The following is a 13,640-nucleotide window of genomic DNA, read 5'->3' as shown; positions in this document are numbered from 1 at the left end:
CCGTCCCACTCTTGTAACAAAATCACTGCCCGGCCATTCACAGGAAGTTTTGTATCACAGGGAGCTTTATATTTTATGAATGAATACAAATCTTCCTCTGACTGGCTGAGGCGTAGAGGCAGATGGATGACATCATGATCTCAGATTCAGTCAGAGGAAGCTTCATATTTATTAATATAATACAAAGTTCTGTTAATGGCTGAGGGGTGTTCAGCCCGACTCAATTTTGTTCCAAGAGCAGGACGGAAAGGTCTAATCTCATTGCCAGAACACAACATTGTTTGGACCAGCTTGGTGCAAACAAACAATTTAAACTTCACTAAGACCCCATTCACACCTGAGCGTTTTGTAGCTTGAAGCCTGAAGCTACAAAACGCTGGAGGGGAAAAATTATATTATTCTCTATGGAGATGGTTCACATCTCCACTCCAAAACACCTGAAGCCAGAAGCTCCTGGTGCCCCGAGACGAAGTGACCTATCACGAAACGCACTGGGTGGAGCGAGCGGCGTGCTGACGTCATCACCCTCATTCGTTTGATCTCTACACGGACGGGTTTGCCTGTTTAGCGTCCGGCCGGCGCTACAGGCTTAAGGCTTGTTTATGTTCACAAAAATGTGAGTTGTATACTTTTTATCAATAAATCACCCTGATTTTATGCTATGTGAGGCTTCTCCTTCCTTACATGATCGTACTGCCATGAGAGATTTGTGTTTGGAGTCCATCTGACATTTGCCATACTGCGGACACAGTTGATATCATTATCCCGCTGGATTTTTTATATGCCGTTTCTGGTCCATTAGAACCTTTGGATCTGGTAAGCAGATTGCTTGACTAATGGTGGTGGATTCACATTGGGCTCCATGCGGGATCACGAGAGCGCAGTCGATTGGAGTGTGCACGGGTGTTGAATATGTTACACAACTTTATGGACTCTTTCACATATCTCATTGATGGACTTTTTTTCCTTCTTATGTCACTGTTCATTATATCCAATAGACTGATCAATATTGGTCTAATTGTCTATTGCAGATTGAGCACCTATGTTGATTAGATTCACGTTATTTAACAAATGGTGTTATATGCACATGACATGTCTTTATAGTAGTGGTATTTGTGTTATCCATTACTAATATATGTTCATAATTTATTCATGTCCAATCACTATTAGGCATATATGCTTTACTTCACAGGTTTAATACGTTTATTCACTATCAAGCATATATGGTTTACTTCACAGGTTTAACATGTGTATTTGATATGCTCCCTCAGTGGTAGTATATTTTTTCATTAATTTTTCTGGTTTAGCGCGACTATTTTATTTCTTATTCTTGTACACTGTTGGTTCACAGATTAGTTGCTGCTTATCAATCCAGACATAGGCTACAGAATTTATCTAACATAGCGCAGTTGTTTCCCTTATTCTATTCAGAAGCTCCAAAACGCCTGAAGCTCAAACAAGTTCTGGGACTTTTTTGGGCACATTTGGGTGTTTTTCTGCTTTTTATATTGGTGACCTTTTGACCTGTACAAAATCGCGGTAAAACACGCGACTTTCTGCCTGAAAATGCTATGCTCAGGTGTGAATGGGGCCTAAAAGTTTTTCTTAGACATATAAAGCAAAAAAACAACATTATTTTGATGTGAAAGCACTCTGTAAACAGTTACACTGTATGCACTGCACATGAGTGTAGGCTTCAGTAGAGAAGTTAAAGTGTATGAAACTAAAGTAAAGTCTAAAGTAAACTGTATGAAACTAATGGCAGGAATACATGATAAGAAAATCAGTGAAAAATTTCCGTTCTGCGACCGATCGCCCGATTTTCTACTTGTTGATGCTCAGTAATACCCAACATATCGATATTGTGAATAAAAATGACAGATTGAAAAAAATGGAAAAATTGTGTCGTATCGTTTGCGAACGAACGATATTCTATTCGTTGGTGTGAAGGTCATCTCTTGAACATTATCACGCATGACGACCCCACTTGTACGTGAGAAGTCAACACTACATATGATTTTGATTGCTCTTTTAAAAAAATAATTTGGGATTGGTGAAGGTTGGCAATGATTTAGATCAACAAACGCTGTTTCGTTGGGCGGCGGTCCAATTTTCTAACTGCTTATTCCTGCTATAAGTCAGGGAAAAAAATCTGTATGATCAGATATACATAAAAATGTAACATTATTGCAATAAAAAAAAAAGTGTCCTAAATACCCTTACCAAGAAGGGCAATCCTCCTCTGCGATTGGCTGCCAAGTGACCTCACCTGTCATACTCTGCTTTAAATAGCTAGGAAAATTTGAATTCGTCTCTGTAATGTGCAAGTGCTCTGTGTTTGGGAAGGCATTCCCTTCTTAGTTTAGTTCTTTCAGTACTGCCTGGAATGATTGACAGTGACTCCAGTCATGCTGTCAAAAGCACATTGCATACAGAACGAGATCATATGCAGAGAGTGATCCACTTACCCAGCTGTTGAAAGGAGAGTGTGACAGATGAGGTGACCAAGGCACAGCTGGGGATCACGCTCTCCATAGGACACAGCGTACTGATACAATTTTAACAGCGGGACTCCATATAGGAGCCGTTGTCAGTCATTTCAGCCAGGAAAACACATGGGCGTGCTGTGCCAGGAAAGTAGCAATTTTTTTTAACTTAAATCGATGGGTTTAGTTCTGCTTTAAGCGGGCCGTGTATGTATTTAAAGCGGGCGTTCACCCATAAAACATTTTTTACCCTTAGATTGATGCTCATTTTGTCTAGGGGAATCGGCTAGTTGTTTTAAAATCGAAGCTGTACTTACCATTTTAGAGAGCGATCTTCTCCGCCGCTTCCGGGTATGGTCTTCGGGACTGGGCGTTCCTATTTTGATTGACAGTCTTCCGACTGTCGCATCCATCACGTCATGAGTAGCCGAAAAAAGTCGAACGAAGGTGCGGCTCTATACTGCGCCTGCGCACCGACGTTCGGCTACTTTCGGAAAATCGTGACGCGATGGATGCGACCGTCGGAAGCCTGTCAATCAAAATAGGAACGCCCAGTCCCGCAGCCCATACCCGGAAGCGGCGGAGAAGATGCATCTCTAAAACGGTAAGTACAGCTTCGATTTTAAAAAAACTAGCCGATTCCCCTAGACAAAATGAGCAGGAATCTAAGGTTAAAAAATGGTATTTCCGGGTGAACCTCCACTTTAAGTGGGAGGTGCAGATTATTTCTTTTAAACTTCTGTCTATTTGTGCAATTGGCAGGCAGTATTTTTCCTGTACATTTAGGGCTGGGAGGGAGGCGTGACTATAAAGTTGATCACAAGAGGTACAGGCACACTGTGCATAGGCACAGCATCTTGTAAAGCCAAGCCAAGATACCAGCATGAGTCTGCTTCCCCGCTTTGTATGGTCAGATTAAGAGGAAGAAAAGTGAACTGGTAAGATCAGCATATATTTTATAGGAAAAGAATTAGAAAGAAAACATCTGTATAATTCACAAACACATATGCATGTTATTGATGTTTGGGGTAGCACACAATTTAAGGGACTGCACTAGCTAGGTACACAGATTTCTGCCAAAGTAATGCCTAGCGATCAGAATGCAATGACACTGCCTTAAAGCGGGATTCTACCCGCAATTTTTTTTTTTTTTAAAGTCAGCAGCTACTAACAGTGTAGCTGCTGACTTTTAATAAGGACACTTACCTTGTCCTACTTGCCCGCGCTGATGGCCCCCCGATGCCGATCCCACGACTGATGCAGGTCCCGCGCCGCCATTCACACTAGGGGAAACCGGCAGTGAAGCCTTACGGCTTCACTGCCCATTTCCTACTACGCCTGTGTGAGTCTCGTGCCGGCTTGTGAATGGGCGGCTGCTCTCTGAGAACACACAAAGTTCCCAGAAAGCAGCGCGCCCCATTCACTAGGAGAAGGAGAAGAAGAAAACACGCCGCGGTGCCGAAGAGGCAGATTACGGACTTCCGCATAGCAACAGGTATTTCGGGTGAGTATAAAAAAAAAAAAATTTCACTTTTTTTTTATTTTATTTTTTTAGGACTTTTGCCCAAATGTTGTTTTCCTGGGTGGAACTCCGCTTTAAATAGAAAAAGTGACAGTGTCAGTACAAACTACACATTCACAAAAGAGTTTAGGCTAGAGCATTATGTAAATTCACAGCAATTCAATAGCTGCTTGTGATATAGGTAGATACTTTTACAACATTCTGACACTTTTTTTCAGAATGGGCAATCTGTACAATTTAAAGTGGTAGTAAACTCTCTGTGCCAGATTCAGAGAAGAGATACGACGGCGTATCTCCCGATACACCGTCGTATCTCTGAGATACGATTGTCGTATCTATGCGACTGATTCATAGAATCAGTTACGCATAGATAGCCCTAAGATCCGACAGGTGTAACTTGAGTTACACCGTCGGATCTTAGGCTGCAATTCTAGGCCGGCCGTTAGGTGGCGAGGCCATTGCGGTCGGCGTAGAATATGCAAATGACTAGTTACGTTGATTCACGAATGTCCGCGATGCCCGTCGATCTAAATTTACGTTGTTTCTGTAGCGATACGCGTCGTAAAGTTAAGGCTGCCTCCTAGGTGGTCTACCAATGTTAAGTATGGCCGTCGTTCCCGCGTCGAAATTTTTAATTTCACGTCGTTTGCGTAAGTCGTCCGTGAATGGCGCTGGACGCCATTTACGTTAACGTCAAACCAATGACGTCCTTGCGACGTCATTTAGCGCAATGCGCGTCGGGTAATTTGACGGACAGGGGCATGCGCAGTACGCTCGGCGCGGGAACGCACTTAATTTAAATGGTGCCCGCCCCATTTGAATTAGGCGGGCTTGCGCCGAGTGGATTTACGTTACACCGCCGCAAGTTTACAGGTAAGTGCTTTGTGAATCAGGCACTTACGCTATAAACCTGCGGCGGTGTAACGTAAATGGGATACGTTACGCCGCCGCTGCGCAACGTTATTCTTTCTGAATCTGGCCCTCCATTTTTACCTACAGGTAAGCTTTTAATAAAGCTTACCTGTAGGTTAAATAAATATCCCCTAAATGTGCCCTGTTTAGAAGATATTCTAGTGAGCAGCAGGCAGTGACGTCAATGGCATACCTGTGACATTTCTGCAGAGCTCTGTGTCACGGGTGTGACTTCCACACGCAAGTGCGGGAGTGACATCATCACTGCTCAGCCATTCAAGCGGCCTCAGCCCGAGAAATCATGAGGAAGACCAGGTGAAGAGGAAAGCCTCTGCAGCAGTGACAGTGCGCCACAGGAGAGCTTTGTTTCAAGGTAAGTCTTTCCATGCATTCGTTAAAGGGACATCAGCCCAGCCCAGCCAATCAAAATAACCTAAGATCGGAACCTGAATAAAGGAAGCCTAGCCAAAGATGTCAGTGGCTGGCTGATAGCTTCTGGACACTGCATTGCTGGAGTGGAGGTGAGTGTAGTTCTGCTTTAATATTATTAGAAGAGTGTGAGCCAAATATCACACTTTCCTATAAGTGAGAATATATCACAGATGTCTAAAGCAGGCTATATGAATCACAAAGCTGAAAAGTACTGTCTTACTTTATAAATAAGGTTCTTACCAAACATTTAGCCTTTTTCCAAAGACTTTCACATTATTTAAATGTGTGACTGCTCTTTCCACAGCATACTCATCGCCCATTTCTACAAGAGCTGTGCCAGGAATAGTCTTCATGAACTTTACCTGGGATAAAAGGATAGTGATTTTTAGGCTTTTATTATCTCACCTACAAACAGAATGTGATGGAAATTCTCTACAATGAGAGTACAGAAAAGAACAAACACAAGTTTAGTATTGTGAGGAAGGATGCATGACGTTCCTACAATTCTGTTCTGCACCCAACTCCACCATCATTAAGGGGTCAGGGAAAATCTTGCCAAAGTAGTCACAGAAGGAAACAAAATCCAGAGAGAAACTTGACTCTAAAATGGTGGGAGTTTCCATTTTATTTATGTCAAACTATATTGTTGCACTGGTTTATCAAATGCAAACTGTCAAAAAATACAAACAATTTTAGTGCACAAAAGTGCAACATACTACTTTTTTTATTTTATTTTTTTACTAAAATTAAATAAAATAAAAAATTAGAAAACAAAGAAATGGCTCAAAAATAAGAAATAGAGGATTATGGGCTTGCTTAGTCAAAGCCCTTATTTGAATGCCTTTTAAATGTTGTGAGGAAAACACAAACTTCTGAGGCCAAGGGTGTACTAATTTTTACAACATCTTTTGATGGGGTTAATAGAAACCGGCAGTCGGTTTGTTAATAGAAACCGGCAGTCGGTTTGTCAGATTTACGCACACTACTGGCTAAACTCCCCCCACCAGCAACCGTTGTATGATGGTGGTTGTAAAAGGGTTAAAGCATATTGTACAAGTACTGTAACATATATGTGCCCTGTATACAGGATGTAGGCTCTTGTTTTTATTTAACCATGCTTTTTTTTTAAGCTTCACAAATTTGTTCACACCCACAGCTTCCTTTTTCACGTCTTTCACAAAGTAGCAATGCGCCACGGTTATGTCTGTTCTACCATTTCCCATGTACATGTATTCTCTCTGTAACCTCCGCTTTATGCCTCAACATATGGGGAACATCATATGATAGAAGCTTGAAACTAAATAAATAGCGGGAATGTGTCCCGGATGGCAGGTATATTCGAGTTCTGGTCTCTTTAAGGGGGACAGTTTGAAGACATTGCTGAGTACTCAAGGATTCCCATGCACGGTGAGGAGTTCTAGGATGATCTGGCTAGAGAGGAGAAGGCTGGTTGTTAGTACTCTCTAGATTTCTACGTCCTTATTAGGGACCCAGAATGGGGACCCACTGTATAGTGATTTTGTTTAGCTTTGCATTTCATCATACCTTTTTAGACTGCTTTGATTACGTTTTAAAAATACTTGGATGAAATGCCACATGAAAACCATACTGTACCTTCTCAACGTTCCCATATAGGCAAAAGAGATTGAAAACGTGAGAGCAGTTCATCTTCTCCTGATGAAGACCACTAACCATGGCTACTGAACCAACAGTAGGTCCACCATGAAAGTATGAAGAGGTTTGAGGAAGAGGATAAGCTACTAGTTCTGGAGTATCTCTAGTACCCATCCTATATCGATTTGGTAGAGGCAACAATGGGCCATGGTTTCCTTGAGATAAAAGAAAAATCTTTGTTAGCATATAACGGTGTATATACAGCAACTTTTACATTTAAAATGGAATAAAAAGACAAAGCTTACAAAAAGATAAGAGTGAGAGTGGTATTTGATATATTTTAAAATTGCAAGCACGCTATGTAATGTATATGTACAACACAGCTATAATTTCTTCTCCTGGCAATGATTTCATCTTCGGCTCCCCTTAAAAGAATTCTGGGTCAGCATCAACTTTATGGACCAAGATGTTCATCCATGGCATCATGTAATTCCCAATGCCAAGGCAGTAACCTGTATATGTGTTTGAAGATCTTATCTAACCGTAAACGGTACTGCCCAATTACGTTGGCACGCACTACTTCCTACAAAATTCAATTTTTGGACATCATCAATGATGCCTTTACGAAAGGTCTCATAGACCAGGATGTCTACGATTACCTGAATGTTTGGTCTCCCAGGGTGGCGAAATTCTATGCACTACCCAAGGTACATAATAATGCTGTGTTGACCCCTGGGAGACCGATTATTTTGGGTAGCGGTTGTTTGACTGAGAACGCCATTAAACTGGTGGACTCTGTCTTGATGCCACAAGTTATGGCCCTCCCTTCCTACATAAGGGATACTTCAGCTCTCCTCAAACAAATTGAGGGGGATGGTCCCCCCCCCCCCCCCGGCTCCTTCACGAGCAGGGCGTCGGGACAATACGTACCTTCCTTCATGAGGAAGACCATCATCGCTGGCCATACAATGAATTCATCATCAAGCTTCTACAATTTATTCTTACAACTGGTTCAGTTTTTGTGACTCCCACTACCTCCAGGTGCAGGGCGTAGCCATGAGTACCTGTTGTACCCCAGGCTACGCCGACATGTACCTGGGGGGTGGGTAAGGAACCTTTTTTCCAACGAGTCCATGGCCAAATTCACTGACCATGTACTCGTTTGGATGCGATATATCGATGATGTCTTTATCGTATGGACTGCCACACAAGCACTCCTTGAAGAATTTATGGCAAGATAAAACACTAACCAGTACAATCTAAACTTCACGTTTGGTTGCGATATGAATGCTACCACATTTCTAGATTTAACAATTTTTAGGAATGCAGACAATTCCTTGGCCACTAACCTTTTTCGTAAAAAAAAAAAAACAGCGGGCAATACGTTGCTACATGCAACAAGTTCCCACCCCCCAGCTCTGATACGGAGCATACCATATACTCAGTGTATCAGGCTACGACATAACTGTACCTTTTTATCTGATTTTCAAACACAAGCAAAGTTATTAAAAACTTGTTTACTTGCTAGAGGTTACAGCAAATCCATATTACGTCAGACCTATAACAAAGCCATTGGCCAAACTAGGAATGAACTTTTGTATAAGGTGAAGACTCCCTCTCTTAAACCCACTCCTAAACTAATTACCAAATTTTCGAGTCATCATATGGACATACGATCAATGCTCAATAGCCACTGGCACCTTCTACGAGAGGATCCTTACCATTGGCAAGTATGAAGGGGGCACGACCAGAGATCATTTTTAGACGTGCCAGCTCTTTGAGGGACGAACTAACGACTAGCCACTACACTAAGATTCTTCTATGCTGTCAAATTGCCCTTTGGCACGTCTAGATGCGGAAAATGTTCTTTCTGCAACTGGATTCAACCCTGTCAAAACTATTTCCCCTAGACTCTCTGCCTAACACAGGTCGGAAGGAGAATGAGGATCCTCATGCCTGCAGCAGACAGATGACATAACATGCTCAAGTTGGGTAAAGTAGCAAAGACAGAATATAACGCTAAGTTATATGCACATCAGGTAATGTGCATTGCATTTTACATCCTATTCATGCACCCCACAGTACCACACTAAGTTTTCTTTTCGTAGACCAGAAGAGAAAGCTCCATCATTGGAGGAGAGTCGGTCATGTGACTTTTACATTTTCAGAAGAGTAGCGGAGTGCTAAAAACATTTCTAAAATACATTGCTATGCTTTTATAAATATGCAGTAATTTTTATAAAGCACAAGTATGGTCATGGTATGGCCATACCTCTTCTTCAAAAATTGGCTCCTTAGAGTTGCGTAAACAAAAACCCAGCGGGAGGTGCAGTGCTATGTCAATTAAAGTCAATATAAAATCAAAATAATGTGTAAAAACAGTCCAACTTAATAATGTAGTATAATAAAGTGCTCAGTGCTTGTACTATTTCCAAATGCAGAATTCGAAGCTTGTGTAATAATTCATCCAATAGATGATATTCTCATGTGTGCTACCCATGTACAATCCAAGTGACCCCCTAACTTCTTCTGCACTCACCAGATGATATTGACTACTTGTTTTAATCAAAAGTGAGTCAAACCGAGATTTAATTGCACCCAGGGACCGACTTCAATGTTGTTCCACATGTATTGCCGCTTGCTCATATCCCACACATAATATGAAACAATTGATGCCAAGGAAAGAAGACAAAGCTTGCCATAGTGAAATACTGTTTATTTCATAAAAGTAGTAAAAGCTAAAGCACTTACATAAGCATACACATAGATCAACTGTATCAGTAAGTGCCACTGTACTTGTATCCAGCATGCGATCCAAAGAGCGGATATGATGTCAGTTTCACATGTTTCATCAGCAGCAAAGTTGTCTTCAGGACTCTCTCCTGACCCAAAGATGTCCTTTACTGATGATAAAGTATGTATTTTATGTTTCATCATCAGAAAATTTATTTCACTATGGCAGGCTTTCTTTCCTCTCCTTGGCATCAAATGTTCCATTGCAAGAGTTGGGGGACACTTGGATTGTACTTGGGTAGCATGCATGAGAATATTACCTCAACTATTGGATGAATTCTTACACAAGCCATGACTAAGCACTGATCGCAGTGCGAAACGTGTAGGCTGTATTCCACCCTTTGCTGTTGTTTGTAGTGCATTTTCCATCTAAATTTTTTTTTTAAATAAAGACAACTTAAGTTTTTTTTTGGAGGTGCGGCTGTCCATCCTTTCAACTTTTAAATTTTGCCTTGTGCATTGCCGGCACTCCTGGCCTCCTGTCCAGCAGACCCACCTGGAGTGGTAATTTCTCTTTCCCTTATTCCATTGCAAGAGTTTGGGGACACTTGGATTGTACTTGGGTAGCATACATGAGAATATCACCTCAACTATTGGATGAATTCTTACACAAGCCACTAATTTTGCATTTGGGAATAGTACAAGCACTGAGCAATTTATTATTATAATAATTAAATGCATTATAAAGTTGAACTTTTTTTTTTACATATTTTAAATTTATATTGAGTTTTTTACTTAGAGTCACTGGAAGTTCAACATGGCACCTCGTGGCAAAGAACTCTCTGAGGATCTAAAAAAATGTATTGTTGCTCTACATAAAGATGACCTAGGCTATAATAAGATTGCCAAGACCCTGAAACTAAGCAGCAACACGATGGCCAAAACCATACAGTGGTTTAACAGGACAGGTTCCACTCAGAACAGACCCCCCCATGGTCAACCAAAGAAGTGAATGTTCTCAGCGTCATATCCAGAGGTTGTCTTTGGAAAATAAAGCAGGTGGGAGAATGGATGGACAGCCGCACTCCAAAAAGTCTTGTTGAAAAAAGACGTGCTCTTTATTGTAAAAAGGAAAAAATGCACAGCACACAACAGCATACAGTGGGATAGACAGCTGACGCGTTTCGCATTAACAACTAATGCTTAGTCATAGAAATTGGAAAATAGATGTACGAGTGCTGCCAGAATTTCTGCTGAGGTTGAAGGGGCGGGGGGTCAGCCTGTCAGTGCTGAGACCACACGCTGCACACTGCATCAAACTGGTCTGCATGGCTGTCGTCCCAGAAGGAAACCTCTAAAGATGATGCACAAGAAAGCCAGCAAATAGTTTGCTAAAGACAAGCAGACTAAGGACATTGGTTACTGGAACAATGTCCTGTGGTCTGAGGAGACCAAGATAAACTTATTTAGTTCATATGGTGTCAAGCGTGTGTGGCAGCAACCAGGTGAGGAGTTCAAAGACAAGTTTGTCTTGCCTACAGTCAAGCATGGTGGTGGGAATGTCATGGTCTGGGGCTGCATGAGTGTTTCCGGCACTGGGGAGCTACAGTTCATTGAGGGAACCATGAATGCCAACATGTACTGTGACATACTGAAGCAGAACATGATCCCCTCTCTTAGGAGTCTGGGCCACAGGGCAGTATTCCGACATGATAACGACCCAAAACACACTTCCAAGACGACCACTGCCTTGCTAAAGAAGCTGAGGGTAAAGGTGATGGACTGGCCAAGCATGTCTCCAGACCTAAACCCTATTGAGCATCTGTGCGGCATCCTCAAACGGAAGGTGGAGGAGCGCAATGCGTGTGATGTCACCATAAAGGAGTGGAAGAGGACTCCAGTGGCAACCTGTGAAGCTCTGGTGAACTCCATGCCCAAGAGGGTTAAGGCAGTGCTGGAAAATAATGGTGGCCACACAAAATATTGACACTTTGGGCCCAATTTGGACATTATTACTTAGGGGTGTACTCACTTTTGTTGCCAGCGGTTTAGACATTAATGGCTGTGTGTGGAGTTATTTTGAGGGGACAGCAAATTTACACTGTTATACAAGCTGTACACTCACTACTTTACATTGTAGCATAGTGTAATTGCTTCAGTGTAGTCACATGAAAATATATACAATATTTACAAAAATGTGAGGGGTGTACTCACTTTTGTGAGATACAGTGTGTGCGTATATATATATATATATATATTATATATATATATATATATATATTGTGACAGGAAGTCAGGTAAATATGTGGGTGTTGTCACAAACGGGACATACATTTCTGCCTTGCTTAGACAATACACTAATCATTATTAGGCGTCGGCTGCGAGAAATAGCCAGACAAGGTCTAAGGGCGTTGAAAGACTCCAGCTGTTCAGAATGAGGCAATTAAGGCCTCTATAAGTAGCCCAAAGGATTACCACTGAATTGGCTGCATCACTCCTAAGGCTGTGTGAGTAGGAGAGCAGTGCCAGAAGGTCTTCTGTGAAGGTGAGAAGAGAATTGATTTTTCTGTGTGATAAAAAATCAAAAGTCTATTTCAGTAATTTTCTGGACTCTAATTTAGCCCTTAAACTCCACATACCCCTTCGCAATAAGGATCAACGCCTGCAAATCCATCTGGCCGATGGCTCTCTTCCTAAATCGGGACTAGTCTCACAAGAAACTGTGCCTCTTCTAGCCATTACTGATTCAGGTCATCAGGAATTTCTACGACTAGATCTCATTCCTTCACCGCTTTTTCCTATTATTTTGGGACTCCCCTGGTTGCAAACACATCAACCCTGTATTGATTGGCTACGGAAAGAGGTCAACTTTACGTCTTCCTTTTGTGCCCAAAACTGCTGTGCACCCACGGTAGCCACCTGTTCAACTGTGGTAACCTCACCTGAACTTCCATCTCACGTCCCCTCTGTTTACCACGAATTTAAAGACGTTTTTGATAAACAGCAGGCTGACTCTCTCCCTCCCCATCGGCCTTATGATTGCCCGATTGATCTCTTACCCGGCTCTGAGATACCTTTCGGCCGCATTTTTCCGCTGTCTGAAACCGAGCTTGCGGCTCTTAAGGAATACATTGACGAAAACTTGCAAAATAACTTTATCCGACCCTCTTCTTCTCCAGCAGGGGCAGGTATCTTTTTCGTCCAAAAGAAAGATGGCTCTTTACGACCCTGTATAGACTACAGAGAACTGAACCGGATCACCATCAAGAATAGGTACCCGTTGCCTCTCATACCAGAGCTTTTTCAGAGATTTCGAGATGCCCAGGTGTTTTCCAAATTGGATCTGAGGGGTGCCTACAATCTTGTTAGAATCCGGGTCGGGGATGAATGGAAGACCGCCTTCAGGTCGCGTTTTGGTCATTTTGAATACCTCGTCATGCCATTCGGACTCTGTAACGCTCCGGCCACCTTTCAACATCTAGTTAACGATATCTTTCGTGAGTATTTGGACGATTTCTTGGTCGTATACCTGGACGACATCCTCATTTTTTACCCTTCTCTTGAACTTCATAGGCACCATGTCAAGAAAGTTCTCACTATCCTCAGGAAACAAATTATTTTTGAAAGCCGAGAAATGCGAATTTGAAAGAACGACCATACAGTTTCTGGGATTCGTTATCTCCACCGGCGGGGTCGCCATGGATCCCCAGAAGATTAAAGCCATCTTAGACTGGCCGACACCAGTAGATAAGAAGGCAGTGCAACGGTTTATTGGCTTCGCCAATTTTTACCTGCGATTTATCGTCGGGTTTTCTGCCATCGTAATTCCTATCACTCAACTTACCCACCACGGCAGCCACTTTCACTGGTCACAAGAGGCTCAGGAAGCTTTTGAGAAATTAAAAATAATTTTTTCTTCAGCACCTGTCTTACGGCACCCT

At 42.2% G+C, this 13,640-nt stretch overlaps 1 protein-coding gene across 1 annotated transcript in view; it reads right to left on the bottom strand.

The window, feature by feature from the left end:
• Window positions 1–13,640, bottom strand: part of HNRNPLL (heterogeneous nuclear ribonucleoprotein L like) — a 122,300-nt gene that overhangs the window by 30,916 nt on the left and 77,744 nt on the right. Inside the window, exons 8-9 of the mRNA XM_040350780.1 lie at window positions 6,967–7,181; window positions 5,593–5,714 (exon numbers count right to left, since the gene is read on the bottom strand). Of these exons, the coding sequence (XP_040206714.1) occupies window positions 5,593–5,714; window positions 6,967–7,181 (337 nt within the window). The remainder of the gene's footprint in view (window positions 1–5,592; window positions 5,715–6,966; window positions 7,182–13,640) is intronic.

This window comes from Rana temporaria, chromosome 4 (genome assembly GCF_905171775.1).
Source record: "Rana temporaria chromosome 4, aRanTem1.1, whole genome shotgun sequence".
Classification (NCBI taxonomy): domain Eukaryota; kingdom Metazoa; phylum Chordata; class Amphibia; order Anura; family Ranidae; genus Rana; species Rana temporaria.
Note: the sequence above shows the minus strand (reverse complement) of the source record. Positions and strands in the feature narration are given on the sequence as shown.